The 15,319-nt window shown below is 40.5% G+C and overlaps 1 protein-coding gene across 8 annotated transcripts in view; it reads left to right on the top strand.

Annotated features, from left to right (window-relative positions):
* Positions 1-15,319, top strand: part of ABL2 (ABL proto-oncogene 2, non-receptor tyrosine kinase) — a 119,871-nt gene that overhangs the window by 86,529 nt on the left and 18,023 nt on the right. For 4 of the 8 annotated variants that reach the window (XM_015122831.3, XM_015122790.3, XM_015122797.3 and 1 more), the window contains exons 2-4: positions 5,764-5,826; positions 7,643-7,813; positions 12,899-13,194. In XM_015122831.3, coding sequence (XP_014978317.2) covers positions 5,764-5,826; positions 7,643-7,813; positions 12,899-13,194 — 530 coding nt within the window. The remainder of the gene's footprint in view (positions 1-5,763; positions 5,827-7,642; positions 7,814-12,898; positions 13,195-15,319) is intronic. The other 4 variants (XM_015122847.3, XM_015122805.3, XM_015122815.3 and 1 more) reach the window with 1 other exon arrangement.

Here is a 15,319-nt window from a genome sequence, read left to right as displayed (position 1 = left end):
GATAATTTACTTTGTACAAGTGGCTATTCTGTTTTGCTTTATTTTTGTTGTAGCCTGCAAATGTAGCAATAGAAAAAAAAATGCCTTTTCTTAATTGTGATAATATATTTCTGTTACCTAGGTTCTTTACATGAGTGAAAATCAGTCTTCTCTTATCCCATCTTAAGTCTCTGATCTACCTCTATAGCAGTGAATAATGGAAGATTAGTTAACTTGATATCTAAGTTACCTAATTTATAGTAGTCATTTCATTTTGTTCAAAAATAAACCATTCCCAGCCCACACACTTGCATTTGGGTGTGTACAGTACATCTGAATCATCCAGGCATGTCTGTCTTAATCAATGAGGAAAGTGACATAGACTATAGCTACTGGGTAACACTGTGACACTTACTTGCTCTTCCCACAGGCTTTTGTTTTCTTTTGTTTTTGCCTTTATCCCTTGTTCCCCCTCATTTAGTTCCTTTACTCTTTATGATTCAAAATGTGTTCCTTCTTAGCTTCAGAAAAATGTTAGGATGTTTTTCTCTTTGGAAAAGTTTTCCTTTTGTTTGGTGCTAATGGGTAGAATGGTGTTTAAGTGGATATCCTGTGCAGACAGATTGTGCAGGAAATTGACCCTAAGTTTGAGAACAAAAGAGGAGTGGGAAGAAGGAAGAAGGGAAGGAAATAAGATCTTTTGACTCAACCCAAAAGACTGTAAAACCAGAGATGGGAAGAAGGGAAATGGGGAATAAAAAGGATTATTTTCTAAGTTGTGGTTCTTTTAGTACTTTGGCCTCAAAAATTACTTTTATCCTACAGTTATTACTTTGCATATTTCAGAAATATAATATTGTTTGGCCTGTATATGTCTTTTAAATTTACATAAAATTGTGCTGTAGGTCTCATTCTGTTTTCTCCTTTTGTCAGATAACACAACTTTCAGGAAGCTGACTTGTCTTTAAGAGTCCTCTTTTGGATTCAGAGTTCCCCCTTATTATAAACATGTCCTTGAGTATTGACAGTCTGTCACTCGACTGTCATCAGTGCAGAATTCCTATTAATCTAATTTTTTTTTTTTAAAGCAGGGTTTTGTTCCGTTGCCCAGATCAGAGTGCAATGGTGTGTTCTTGGCTCACTGCAGCCTCAACCTCCCAGGCTCAGGCAATCCTACCTCAGCCTCCTGGGTAGCTGGGACTACAGTTGTGTGCCAGTATGCCCAGCCAATATTTAATGGTTTTTTTTTTTTTTCCTTTTTTTGAGACTGAGTCTTGCTTTGTCACCCAAGTTGGACTGCAGCAGTCTGATCTCAGCTCGCTGCAGCCTCCGCCTCCCGGGTTCAAGCAATTCTCCTGCCTCAGCCTCCCGAGTAGTTGGCATTACAGGCTCCTGTCACCACGCCCAGTCAGGGTTTTGCCATGTTGGCCAGGCTGGTCTCGAACTCCTGACCTCAGGTGATCCACCTCGGCCTCCCAAAGTGCTGGGATTACAGGTGCGAGTCACCATACCCGGCCCAATTTTTAAATTTTTTATAGTGATGAAGTCTCATGATGTTGCCCAGGCTGGTCTTGAACTCAAGCGATCCTCCCACCTTGGCTTCTCAAAGTGCTGAGTTTATAGGCATGAGCTACTGTGCCTGGCCTGTGTTCATCCAGTTTAAATGTTTATCTAATTTTAAGTCTGAAACCTTGCCTGACTCTAGAGTTTTGTTTTATATTCTGTCCTTTCAGAGCGTCCTCTGTGAGTGAGTATGTTTACATAGTTCATTCATTCAGCAAATCTTTTTTGAGAGCCTGTTATATGTAGGCACTGTTCTGGAGTCACTGTTCAGTGAACAAAACAGACAAAAATCCTAGTCCTCATAAAACTTACATTTTAGCAGGGAGACTTAGATACATGAATATAATAATAAATAAGTAAATTACATGATATGTTTGGTGGTAGTAAGAGGTATGGAGGTAAAATAAATCAGGAAAGGAGTCAGTGGGGGATGTGAGAGTGTTATCAAGAATAGATGTACTTTAAAACAGAATAATCAGAGAATGTCATAACAAGAAGGTAACATTTGGTGAAATGTCATGGGGAAGAGTGTTTTAGGCAGAAGGAGAAGCCAGTGCAAAGGTCCTGAGGCAGAAGTGTGCCTGCTTTGTTCAAGCAGTAGCATTGATGTCAGTGGCCAGAATGAGGTGGAAGAATAGTAGCAGGAGATGCTGGGCAAGACCAGTTGTGAAGGACTTTGCAGGGCCTTTAAGGATTTTAGCTTTTACTATAAAATGGGGAGCCTTTGAATAGTCTTGAACGGAGGAGTAGCAATCTGACTTATGCTCTGACAGATGGCTGGTATGTTGAGAATAAACAGTAGGGAACAAGCATGGAAGCATGGAAATCAGGAGTCTAGTGAAATAATCTCCTCAGTGGTTCCAACCTTTTTGGCACCAGGGACCAGTTTCATGGAAGTCAGTTTTTTCACAGACCGGGGTGGGGAGCAGTGGTTTCACATGAAACTGTTCCACCTCAGATCATCAGGCATTAGATTATCCTAAGGAGCATTCAACCTAGATGCCTTGCATGAGCAGTTCACAGTAGGTTTCGGCTCCTGTGAGAATCAAATGCCTCCACTAATCTGCCGGGAGGTGCAGCTCAGGAGGTAATGCTTGCTGGCCCACTGCTCACTTGCTGCTGCGTGGCCCTGTTACCTGTCTGTGGCCCAGGGGTTAGGGACCTCTTATCTAGATGATGGTGGTCATGAAGTGGTACTGAATGAGAAGTGGTTAGATTCTGGGTATATTTTTGAAGGCAGTGCCAATAGAATTTCTGAATGGATTGGATGTCGTATGTGAGAGCAAGAAAGGAGACATAAAGGATTCCATGGTTTTTGGCCTCAGCATTTGAAAAGATGGAATTGCCATTAACTGAAATGAGGAATTCTGTAAGAGAAACAAATTTTGAGGGAAGCATGGATGATAGTTTTGCATATTGAGTCCCAGTGGTGTTATTAGTGATTTCTCATCTTTATACTCTGAAGCCCAGCACAGTGCCTTGCATGTGGTAGTCACTCAAATTGCTAGGGGCTTCTTTTTCCCCAGTAAACATTTAAAATAGTTAAACAGGCCGGCCGTGGTGGCTGGTGCTTGTAATCCCAGTACTTTGGGAGGCTGAGACAGGTGGATCGCTTGAGCTCAGGAGTTTGAGACCAGCCTGGACATGGCGAGACCTTGTCTCAATAATAATAATAATAAAACAATATCTGACAGCCATTGGAAAACTCTCCTAAACTGGCAACATTTTGGAGCTTGTAAAGCCCCCTGGGTCATTCTCCGGGGCTGTATTCAAAGCAACTGAATTATCAGCATGACTAATATCCAGGCAGGGGGCAGGTTTCATAGTGAGATTTAATGCTGTGTGCTTAAAACACCCCAGCTGTTTTCCGAAATACAAGAAATCTTAAGTTGCACTGTGGATTCCCTGAGTGTCCATCCTGAGAGCTTGGGCTGTTCCAGATGCAGCAGGCGCTGACATGGGAGGAACTGGTACCACCTGACACCAGAGGGGTTCATGGAGGCGTCAGTTTAATTAATCATTCTTCTTAAACTTGCTGTTGATGTAAGGCACCTGGTCCAGAATTGGCCTCCAGTCACTGACCCACACCAGCCCCACAGTGCCCATGGCGCCCCTTATGTCCACTGTGGGAATCCAGTTCTTGGCCAGCTCCTGGTTGTGTGAGCCCAGGAAGCTGCTCAATATTGCATTACCGTCCTCACCCTCCGGGTGATCAAATTACTGTTTTGTAAACTTTAATATACTGAGTTTCACAAAGTAAGGTATAACTATATGACATTTGCTGGTTTTGTCCTGATAGAGGTTAAGAGTTGGCTTCTGCTTATTACTATTTCTAACTTGGTCATTGATAGTACCAAAGTTCTTTTTACTGTTGAGTTTTTATCTTATAATTTCAAACAAGGGGAACTTTTCCTGTACTACAAAGAATTAAATATACTTAAACTGTTTGATAATCATTAAACAGAGTATTTATAAAACATTGTAATGTGTTACCAGTGTCACTGGCAAAAAAAATATATATATATATATTATAATATATATATAAGTGTGGATTATGGAGTGTTCAGTAATAGATGCTAATAAATATGGATATTTTCTGTACTTTCTTGGCATTTTTTTCACTTAATAAAGGATTGGCATTGTATAGCCCAGTGGAAATTCTGCTAGAGTAGATAGTTTTTGCATTGGAATAAAGACCTATATGATACATGCAACCAGTTTGAAGAATGTTTTTTGCAATATGGATTTTTGTTGATTTGATCATCCCAAATTGGCTATAGTGAATACAGCTGTTCCCGTTCACTATAATTCTGTATTTAAATTAGGAACAACATAACTACTTTAACTCTTCATGATGTCAGAACATTTCTTTAAGTTTATCATAGTGTTCTTAATGTAAAACAAAATTGAATTAACTGGAATTTTAAATATATATTCTTTTAGAGAGGGGAATATGAAACTCTGAAACTGTTTGGAGAATTACAGAGCCAAACTACAACAGGAATTTCTGTGTGTATATCATGTAGAAGTTATGAAGCCTTTTTTTTTTTTTTTTTTTAAGACAGGGTTTTACTCTGTTACCCAGGCTGGAGTACGGTGGCAATCTCAGCTCACTGTAACCTCCACCTCCCGGGCTCAAGCAGTTCTCCTGCCTCACCCTTCTAGGTAGCTGGAATTATAGGCACGTGCCACCAGACCTGGCTAATTTTTCTATTTTTAGTAGAGATGGGGTTTTTCACCATGTTGGTCAGGCTGGTCTCAAACTCCTGACCTCAGGTGATCCACCCTCCCTCCCCGGTCTCCCAAAGTGCTGGGATTACAGGCCTGAGCCACCGCGCCTGGCCAAAGCCAATTTTAAAGCATTGTTTAATGTGATTTTAAGATTAAGATACATCTTGTTTCCTGTCACTTATATGTTTGTGTAATTTGGGCATTTGTTTAGCTAACAGTTATTAAACACATATTATGTAACTCTTGGTAGGAAAAGAATACCATTCCAGATACAAGGAGCATGTTATGGTGTTTGGGGAACAAACATACGTAGAATGTATTATTAATACAGAGATAAAGGTAGAGTATTAAGGCAGCAACTGTGATGCTTTTGACATCACAGAGAGAAGGTGCAGTATCCCCCATTATCCACAGTTTTGCCTTATGCAGTTTCAGTTACTGGCACTCCACCCCAGTCTGAAAGTATTAAGATATTTTGAGGGAAAAAGAGAGATACCACATTCACATATATTTTATTACAATATATTATAATTGTTCTGTTTTATTATTGTTGATCTCTTACTGAGCCTAATTTATAAATTAAATTGTATCATGGTTATGTATGTATAGGAAAAACGTAGTATATAGTGAGTTTGGTACTATCCTGATTTTAATCATCCACTGTGGGTCTTGAAACATATTCCTCATGGATAAGGGGAACTACTATAAATTGGAGCTGAGTATTACAAGTAGAAATCAACCAGTCAAAAGAAAAGTGGGGTGACCAGTTAGTCTGGACTGTGTGAACCAAAGCCAGAAGGTGAGAAGCAACATGGTGTATATTAAAGTTTACAATCTGAGGTATGGAGTGGGGAGAGGCAAAGCCGGAGGAGTAGGTGGAGATCTGATCATGAAAGGCCTTTGAAGGCCATGAAAAGGAGACTTTAGCTTGATGTTAAACTATTGAAGAGGCTTAAGAAAAGTGATGTGGTCAATTTTTTTCTTAAATAGATCACTTTGCCAGCTGTGTGGAGGATGGATTTGAGGGAGACAAGACTGGAGGCAGTAGTCCAGGTGAGAGATGTTGAGATGTTGTGGATTTGAACTAAGGCATTGGCAGTAGAGATGGAGAACAGGGAATGGATCTGAAAATAAATGGAACCACAAATTCAAGTTTTTTCCTTTCATATATGATAAAACCGTTTTTATATTAAAAATAAGTTGGCCTGGCTGGGTGTTGGCTCACGCCTGTAATCCCAGCACTTTGGGAGGCCAAGGCGGGAGGATCACAAGGTCAGGTTCAAGACCAGCCTGGCTAACATGGTGAAATCTCATCTCTACTAAAAATACAATACTTAGCTGGACTTGGTGGCATGCACCTGTAATCCCAGCTACTCGGGAGGCTGAGGCAATAGAATTGCTTGAACCTGGGAGACAAAGGTTGCAGTGAGCAGAGATTGCACCAGTGCATTCCAGGCTGGGCAACAAAACAGGACTCCATCGCAGTGGGGGAGTGGGGGGTTGGGAGGTGGGCATGGGTGGGGAATAAGTCGGCTGGGTGCAGTGGCTCACACCTGTAATCCCAGCACTTTGGGAAGCCGAGGCGGGTGAATCACCTGAGATCAGGAGTTCGAGATCAGCCTGGCCAACGTGGTAAAACCCTGTCTCTACTAAAAATACAAGAAAATTAGTTGGGTGTGGTGGCGGGTGCCTGTAATCCCAGCTACTTGGGAGGCTGAGGCAGGAGAATCACCTGAACTCGGGAGGCGGGGGTTTCAGTGAGCCGAGATAATGCCATTGCACTCCAGCCTGGGCAACAAAAGTGAAACTCCATCTCAGAAATAATAATAATAATAGGAGGAAGAGAGACATAAAAATGTTGTTATATGACATAGACATTTGGATAGTTTGCCTTTGTAGACAGGCACTAAAAATAGTCTGATCAAGAAAATCGATACTGGAAAAACTGTGTTTTTTGTGTAATCGATCTGGGCCGTGAGAAACAGGTGATCTTTAAGATGGTATAGGGATCACCTGTGCTATGTACTATAAATAAATTTAGAAACTGTAAAGTCTTGAGAAAAAAACAGGTCATAAAAGGCTTGGACCACATTGAGTAGAAACTCAATAAATGCCCGATGATAGTAATATTTTCTAGGCTGTTCAATTAAGTTATTGATACTTACAAAAAAATCACTGCTCAGGAAAACAAAATAGTGTTTAAAAATGTCATTCAGGCTGGGTGCTGTCATGTTTCTTTTGTTTTTTTTTTTTTAAAACAAAAGAAGATTATTTTTCGCCATGTTGGCCAAAACAAGATTATTTTTCTAAAAGCACTTTTTAAATAATTTTTTCTATACTTAGAGGGCCTGGATTTATACAATATTACCTAATTCTGAAAAATAATCCCTGTTGTCTTTTCTACAGTTTGTTTTTTGTGGAGAGAGAAAGGGAATAAGGGTAGTTTGGGTGGACTTGTAAGAAACTTATAATCATTTCTTCCTTAAAACTACAACCACCACTATAACAAAATATCCTATATGTTTTATAAAGTTAGTAACCATTTCTCTTTGAGATTCTTTTTTCCATTTTGAGAAAACTGCGTTTCCTATTAGTTTATGTCTGATTTTGGTGAGTGCCTATAAATCACGGCTGAACTCTCATTTTGTGGTCTTTTCTCTGACTACCTTGTTACATTTTTAACAAGTAAATTGCTTCCTCATGCTTAGGAGAGACAGTGCCTATTTGCTCATTCTTCATAACACTTTATACTGTGCAGTTCTTTCCTACTCTGGAGCCAGCAGCTGAAATACTATGTATATACTGAATTCAAACAAATGTTTTGCTGTTGAACTCACCATGAATTCTCTTCCCTTCTTATGTCTTTCAGAAGCTTTGCATCGTCCCTATGGTTGTGATGTTGAACCCCAGGCACTAAATGAAGCTATCAGGTGGAGCTCCAAGGAGAACTTGCTCGGAGCCACCGAGAGTGACCCTAATCTCTTTGTTGCACTTTATGATTTTGTAGCAAGTGGTGATAACACACTCAGCATCACTAAAGGTGAGGTTTCTATGTAACATGCTTTCACTTTTCAGTTTTCATTATTGATTAAGAGATAAAGGGGCCTGGCCAGGCTCGATGGCTCACACCTATAATTCCAGCACTTTGGGAGACCGAGGCGGGCGGATCACCTGAGATCAGGAGTTTGACACCAGCCTAGTCAACATTGTGAAACCCTGTCTCTAATAAAAATATTAAAAAAATTAGTTGGGCATGGTAGCACATGCCTGTAGTCCCAGCTACTCGGGAGGCTGAGGCATGAGAATTGCTTGAACTTGGGAGTCAGAGGTTGCAGTGAGCTGAGATCACACCACTGCACTCCAGCCTGGGTGACAGAGTGAGACTCCATCTCAAAAAAAAAAATCCTGAAATACATTTTTCCCCCCCCCAGCAGTGGTTTTCATACATTCAAAAGGCAAGAATAAGCTTAGGCAGAGTAGCAAATCAGTTCAGGTACACAAGGATAATGTCCCCATAATCCTATTTCTTTATCATAAAAGTTACTTTTTTTGCCCTTGCCCTCGCTTGCTCTCTCTCTCTCTTCTCTCTCTCTCTCACACACACACACAAAATCAATAATGGTTGATTTTATTTGGTCATGTTCTTAATCCTATTTCTTTATCATAAAAGTTACTTTTTTTGCCCTCGCTCGCTCTCTCTCTCTCTCTCTCTCTCTCTCTCTCTCTCTCTCACACACACACACACACACACACACACACGCAAAATCAATAATGGTTGATTTTATTTTATTTGGTCATGTTCTTAATGTTCCATTTTATAAGAATTTACCACGGAAATAAACTACCACTCTCTTGAATTACTATAATGGAAATCAAATAAACCTTTCCTACCATTCCTTTCACTGATCTATATAAACACAAACAATAGACATTTATGTTGTCTAGGCCAGTGCTACTCAGAAATGGTCCACAAGGTAAGATGCTTATGCCAGAATGTGAAACACTAGACTACTATCTTCATGCAGAAAGCCTTGCTCCAAAGGGTTAAAACTGAACTAAATAATAAATAGCGTGCTTAGTGATGTAGTTGATTTACATTTGGTTGCAGTTCTTAATCTCACTGTGGACTAGTAATGAATGAACAGTCCTCACATATAGACAGTCAAGTTCACAGACAACATTCTGAGTAGCAGTGAGGTCTGGCAACATGGCTCATCTTAGCCACAGTTCAATTAGAATAGGTGTGGCCAGGCACGGTGGCTCACGCCTGTAATCTAGCACTTTGGGAAGCCGAGGCTTTCGGAATCTCTGAGCTCAGGAATTCGAGACCAGCCTGGGCAACACGGTGAAACCCCGTCTCTACTAAAATACAAAAGACATTAGCCATGTGTGGCGGCATGTGCCTGTAGTCCCAGCTACTTGGGAGGCTGAGGCAGGAGAATTGAACCCAGGAGGCCGAGGTTGCATTGAGCTGAGATGGTGCCACTGCACTCCAGCCTGGGCGACAGAACGAGATGCCGTCTCTTAAAAAAATAAAAACAAAAGAATAGGTGTATAGTGAGTCTAGCCTTCGTGGTAGTTGCATTTGTTGGCCAACTGTATATAGAACAGAATTAAAAGTAAAAGTAAAAGTGCATTATCTCCTAGTGTCAGTTTTACTTACTGCTTTTGGATAGTTTTGGGGACAGGATGATATATGTTATGTATGTAGGGGTTGTGTTTATGCAGTCGTAGGAAAATTTTATGTAAAGTTTGAGGATAGAACAAAATATATCAAAGAATTTTTTTTTTTTTCTTTGAGATGGAGTCTCACTCCGTTGCCCAGACTGGAGTGCAGTGGTGCTATCTCGGCTCACTGCAAGCTCTGCCTCCCGGGTTCAAGCGATTCTGCTGCCTCAGCCTCTTGAGTAGCTGGGATTACAGGTGTGCACCACCACACCCGGTTAATTTTTGTATTTTTAGTAGACAGGGTTTCTCCCATGTTGGTCAGGATGGCCTCGAACTCCTGACCTGTAATCCGCCTGCTTCAGCTTCCCAAAGTGCTGGGATTACAGGTGTGAGCCACCACACCCAGCCAGAAAGTTAATATTGTGTGGTAGTCTCTTTGGGCTACAGTATACTTGATTTTACCTTTACTGATTCTTCACTGGAGAAATTTGTGAAGTGATGACTCGGAAATTCTTTCATAGGTACGTTTTCCTGTTGTTTTTTCAAGATAGCCCAGTCATCAAGGAAACATTGATAAAGAAAGACTGTTGAGGCCGGGCGCGGTGGCTCACGCCTGTAATCCCAGCACTTTGGGAGGCCGAGGCGGGCGGATCACAAGGTCAGGAGATCGAGACCACGGTGAAACCCCGTCTCTACTAAAAATACAAAAAATTAGCTGGGCGCGGTGGCAGGCGCCTGTAGTCCCAGCTACTCGGGAGGCTGAGGCAGGAGAATGGCGTAAACCCAGGAGGCGGAGCTTGCAGTGAGCCGAGATCGCGCCACTGCACTCCAGCCTGGGCGACAGAGCGAGACTCCGTCTCAAAAAACAAAAAACAAAAAACAAACAAAAAAAAAAAGAATGTTGATTCTTCAGTTATCAGTTATGACTGGCCTTTATCTTATGACCAACAGTGGTTTCTTTTAAAATCCACAGAATGCCAAATTTTTATATCTGGTTCTCACTAATTTAAAATGATGTCATGCTAAAGCTGTTTTATTATTTTAAAAGACAAGAAAATATATTTTAAAAATAAAGCAACACTTTAGTTTTTGATTGAAAATGATATTTTGCTTGAATTTTTTTTTTTTTTTTTTTTTAATTCTACCAGCCAAACACGGTGGCTCATGCCTGTAATCTCAGCACTTTGGGAGGTTGAGGCTGGAGGATTGCTTGAGCCCAGGAGTTCAAAACCAGCCTAGTCAATGTAGTGAGACCCCTGTCTTTACAAAATTTTAAAAATTAGCCAGGTGCAGTGGCATGCATCTGTAGACCCAGGTACTTGGGGGGCTGAGGTCTTAGGATCACTTGAGCCTGAGAAATTGAGGTTACAGTGATCTGTGTTTGCACTGCTGCACTGCTACGTGGCGACAGAGGGAGACCTGTTTCAAGACAAACAAAAAAGTTCTCCCTAGGATTGCTCTGTCAGTTTGGCCAATGTTTGAATCCGTACTAGTCATCCCCCTGTCATTTTCCATGGTAGTCAAAACTTCCAGGGTAGAAAAATTTTCCTGATAACTGAAAAAAAAAGAGAACAACAAACAAAAAATCCTGGGGTCTTTGACTGTATCTTCATTATGATAGCCTGTCATTACCAATTCTTTTTAAGGAAGCAACAATATTTTAAAAATGTATATAGATATATATACAAAGTAGTTACAGGCTTTATTTTTAGTTCATGTGGACTAATAGAGAAAAGCTACAGAGCAACAGGTTTTCTTCAGTTTTTCCAGCAGGATTTTTTTTTTCTTCCTGTAAATATGATTGGCGAGTATTTATCTGTGCACTTACGCATATCCACTGCTACACCAGACTCCTATCTGTATATATGTATATTTTATGTACCCATAGGTGTATATATGTATGTATACTCGTGTTTTTTCCTCATTATCTCATATCCACTTGTCTAAGGTGAGATGGTGTCTAATAGAAAGTTATTCTATGGAAACATTTCTGAAGGCCACTGAAAAAGGACAGATGGTTATAAGGATAATTATTTTGAGTTTTCCTAAAAACTTTTCCCTGATACTTCTGGCTGTGTGCTTCTTTTTTTTTTTTTTTTTGGGCAGCCACTCTCGGTCGCCCAGGTTGGAGTACAGTGGTGCAATCTTGGCTCACTGCAACCTTAGCTTCCTGGGTTCAAGCGATTCTCCTGCCTCAGCCTCCCAAGTAGCTGGGATTATAGGCATGCGCCACCACGCCTGGCTAATTTTTTGTATTTTTGGTAGAGACAGAGTTTCGCCATGTCGGCCAGGCTAGTCTCGAACTCCTGACCTTAGGTGATCCGCCTCTCTCGACCTCCCAAAGTGCTGGGATTACAGGCGTGAGACACCATGCTCAGCCATGGCCATGTACTTTTGATTGACTTCGCTGCTTTCTACTTTCTGACACTGAAGAAGTAGATGTGAACGCTATAGGAAGGGTTGCATCTCTTAGAGATAAGAACCTGAGGTACTATAAGGATTCTTTAGATTAACATTTATTTATCACTAGTGATATTTCTTTCACTGTCTCTGTTTTGCCAAAGAAACCTAATTTGTGCTGCAAGTATCGGGGCAAGTTATATGTTGAAGTCTGAGCTTGATGTTCCCAATTTTGATGAAAAAATTAAGAACGTTGAAGTTGACGGCAAAGATACACTGAGTGACTCGGGTTTTGGTTTCCAACTTTAAGAGTGAGCTTGCCATTCCACGCACTGATTTTAGTGTGGAATGGAAAGGAGTGATTCATTCTTTGTGGGAACTAGGAAGGAAATAAGAAAACTATAGCTATTTTTAAACTTGTATTCTGGAAGGGGTTGTGTTTTGGGAGTCCTAACTGCCCATTCCCTCACCCCACTGAACAGTTTTCTCGCTGAAAACTCTGTGGTCTGTGTTTTTTTGTTTGTTTGTTCATTTTTTGTTTTTGTTTTTGTTTTACATCAGTGGTTTTGTTGCCTTGGTGCCAAGTGAAATTTAGAAGTCACTTTGTATCTCACATGTCTTATCCCTAATCCTTGATGGTTGTTAACATTGAATCATATATAAGATACATTCCTTGATAAACTGTTTTCAGGGAAAGTGAATTTTCTTCTTTTGAAGAGTGAGCACTGTATCCTTTTCCAGCCATTTTAATAACCTGTCTGCCATACATAGAGTTTCCTAAGGGTATTTTTTAAGTTGTATATAGACTTTTAAAACCCTGTAGTAAATGCCAGAAAACCATTTCCGACCATGCTTGTGTGGTTAAGCTAAAAGTTAAAGAGAGCAATCAGGATATAATGAACAGCCAAGTTTGTTTTCATTATTTAAAAACAAATTTGGCATAAAAGTTCAAGATTCTTTTTTTTTTTTAATGAGTTTAAAGTTTGACAATACACTGCTTCAGTTGAAATAAAGTCTTAACATCGTTTCTTTCATCCTGTGATGACCTTATGGCTAGGTGAAAAGCTACGAGTTCTTGGTTACAACCAGAATGGTGAGTGGAGTGAAGTTCGCTCTAAGAATGGGCAGGGCTGGGTGCCAAGCAACTACATCACCCCAGTGAACAGCCTGGAAAAACACTCCTGGTACCATGGACCTGTGTCACGCAGTGCAGCTGAGTATCTGCTCAGCAGTCTCATCAATGGCAGCTTCCTGGTGCGAGAAAGTGAGAGTAGCCCTGGGCAGCTGTCCATCTCGCTCAGGTACGAGGGACGTGTGTATCACTACAGGATTAACACCACTGCAGATGGCAAGGTAAGACTCGCTGGTCAGCACCTTTAAGCATGGACTGGCTGCTTTGTGAAATAATATTCAACGTGACTGAAGTGAAGTAATAGGTTTTATGTCTGACATGAAATAAAATATTCACTAGCTTTGTGAGTTTGGGCTTTTTGGCATGTTAGAGCTTGTTCTCTTGAAAAGAATATGGTAATAGAAATTTAAAAAACAGTATTATATTAATATTTTAAAGATAAGCTAGATTTGAAGGTGAAGAATGAAGGAAACTGCTGTATAAGTTAGCTGTTCTAATAATCAGTACACAAATACACACCCAGTGCACTGGTATAGAATTTATCAGTTAACATTGTATCATTGAAAATTAGAATATGGGAGGCCGAGACGGGCGGATCACGAGGTCAGCAGATCGAGACCATCCTGGCTAACACGGTGAAACCCCGCCTCTACTAAAAAATACAAAAAACTAGCCGGGTGAGGTGGCGGGCGCCTGTAGTCCCAGCTACTCGGGAGGCTGAGGCAGGAGAATGGCGTGAACCTGGGAGGCGCAGCTTGCAGTGAGCTGAGATCCGGCCACTGCACTCCAGCCTGGGCGACAGAGCGAGATTCCGTCTCAACAAAAAAAAAAAAAAAAAAAAAAAAGAAAATTAGAATAATATCTACCAGAAAGTTCACAGAGTAAGAGACTTTTGAGCCTGGTGTCGATCACTAATGTATATTAACTGAAACAGATCATTCAGTCATTGAACAGTTTGTATATTGGGAACACCAGCCATGTTAATTAGGTAGAATGGGTTTGTTACAGTGTGTTTATACATTATAAACTACAGAACATGAGCTTATGTCTGTTGTTTTTTTGTTGTGCAGTAAATTTAGGTTGAATTATTTCTTGTGTTCTCCTCTATGTGATAGGCGTGCTGTGGGGGAAGCACAGGCTTTGGAGCAAGCAGTTCTGATTGTGACCTTACATAAGTCTCAGTTTCCCTGTCTGTAATTAGCTCCCACTTTATTGGGTTGTTGTAAGGATTAAATGAAGTAATTTCTGTAAGACATAATGACTGATACAAAGTAGGAAGTAAGTAAATTTTTAGTTTTCTTTCACTTTTGCACCACCATATAGACATAGTATGTTTCCTCTTGGCCAAACAGAACAGAATCAGATGTGTAGTAATGTAAGAGTGACTCAGCAGTTCTAGTTATTTACCTAATAGAAATGAGTGCATATGTATGCCAGAAGACATGTATAGGAATGTTCATAGCAGCATTGCTTCTGATAGCCAAAACCTAGAAACACCCACAGATCTAACAGCAGTAGAATGGGTTAATAAATTGTGGTATATTCATAAAATGCAATTTCATTCAACAACAGAAATGAACACAGTACTGCTACACACAACACCATCAGGTAAAACTGTGGCCCTCCAGCCATCTGCTTTTTCTTGTAAATAACATTTTATTGGAATATAGCCACTCTCATTTGTTCATGTATTGTCTATGGTTTCTATTACTAGGCAGCGCTGAGTAGTTCTGACAGACACACTATGGCCACAGCCTAAAATATTTATTATCTGGCCCTTATGAAGAGTTTGCTGGCCCCTACTGTAGATGAATATCAGCTGACTCAACTTCAGCAAAGTTGAAGGATTAGTATTAGCTGGGGGATGAGAATGTGGGGAGTGGGAAGGACTCCTAATAGGTATGAGATGATGAGAATGTTCTAGAGTTAGTGGTGATGGTTGGACAACTTTGAGAATATGCTAAAACCACTAAATTGTATACCTTAAAATGATGAATATTATGGTATGTGAAATATAATGCAAGTTTAAAAAATTTTAAAGTTTAAATTTTAAAATTTTTAAGTTGGGTGGAAGAAAATAGACGTAATACATACTGTGTGATTCTGTTTGTATATAGTTCAGAAGCAGAGGCCAGGCACAGTGGCTCACACCTGTAATCCCAGCACTTTGGGAAGTTGAGACGGGCCTCATCACTGGAGGTCAGGAGGTCAGGAGACCAGCCTGGTCAACATGATGAAACCCCGTCTCTACTACAAATACAAAAATTAGCCTGACATGGTGGCGCACGCCTGTAATCCCAGTTACTCAGTTACTCAGGAGGCTGAGGCAGGAGAACTGGTTGAACC

This window comes from Macaca mulatta, chromosome 1, assembly GCF_049350105.2.
Source record: "Macaca mulatta isolate MMU2019108-1 chromosome 1, T2T-MMU8v2.0, whole genome shotgun sequence".
NCBI classification, from domain to species: domain Eukaryota; kingdom Metazoa; phylum Chordata; class Mammalia; order Primates; family Cercopithecidae; genus Macaca; species Macaca mulatta.
Note: the sequence above shows the minus strand (reverse complement) of the source record. Positions and strands in the feature narration are given on the sequence as shown.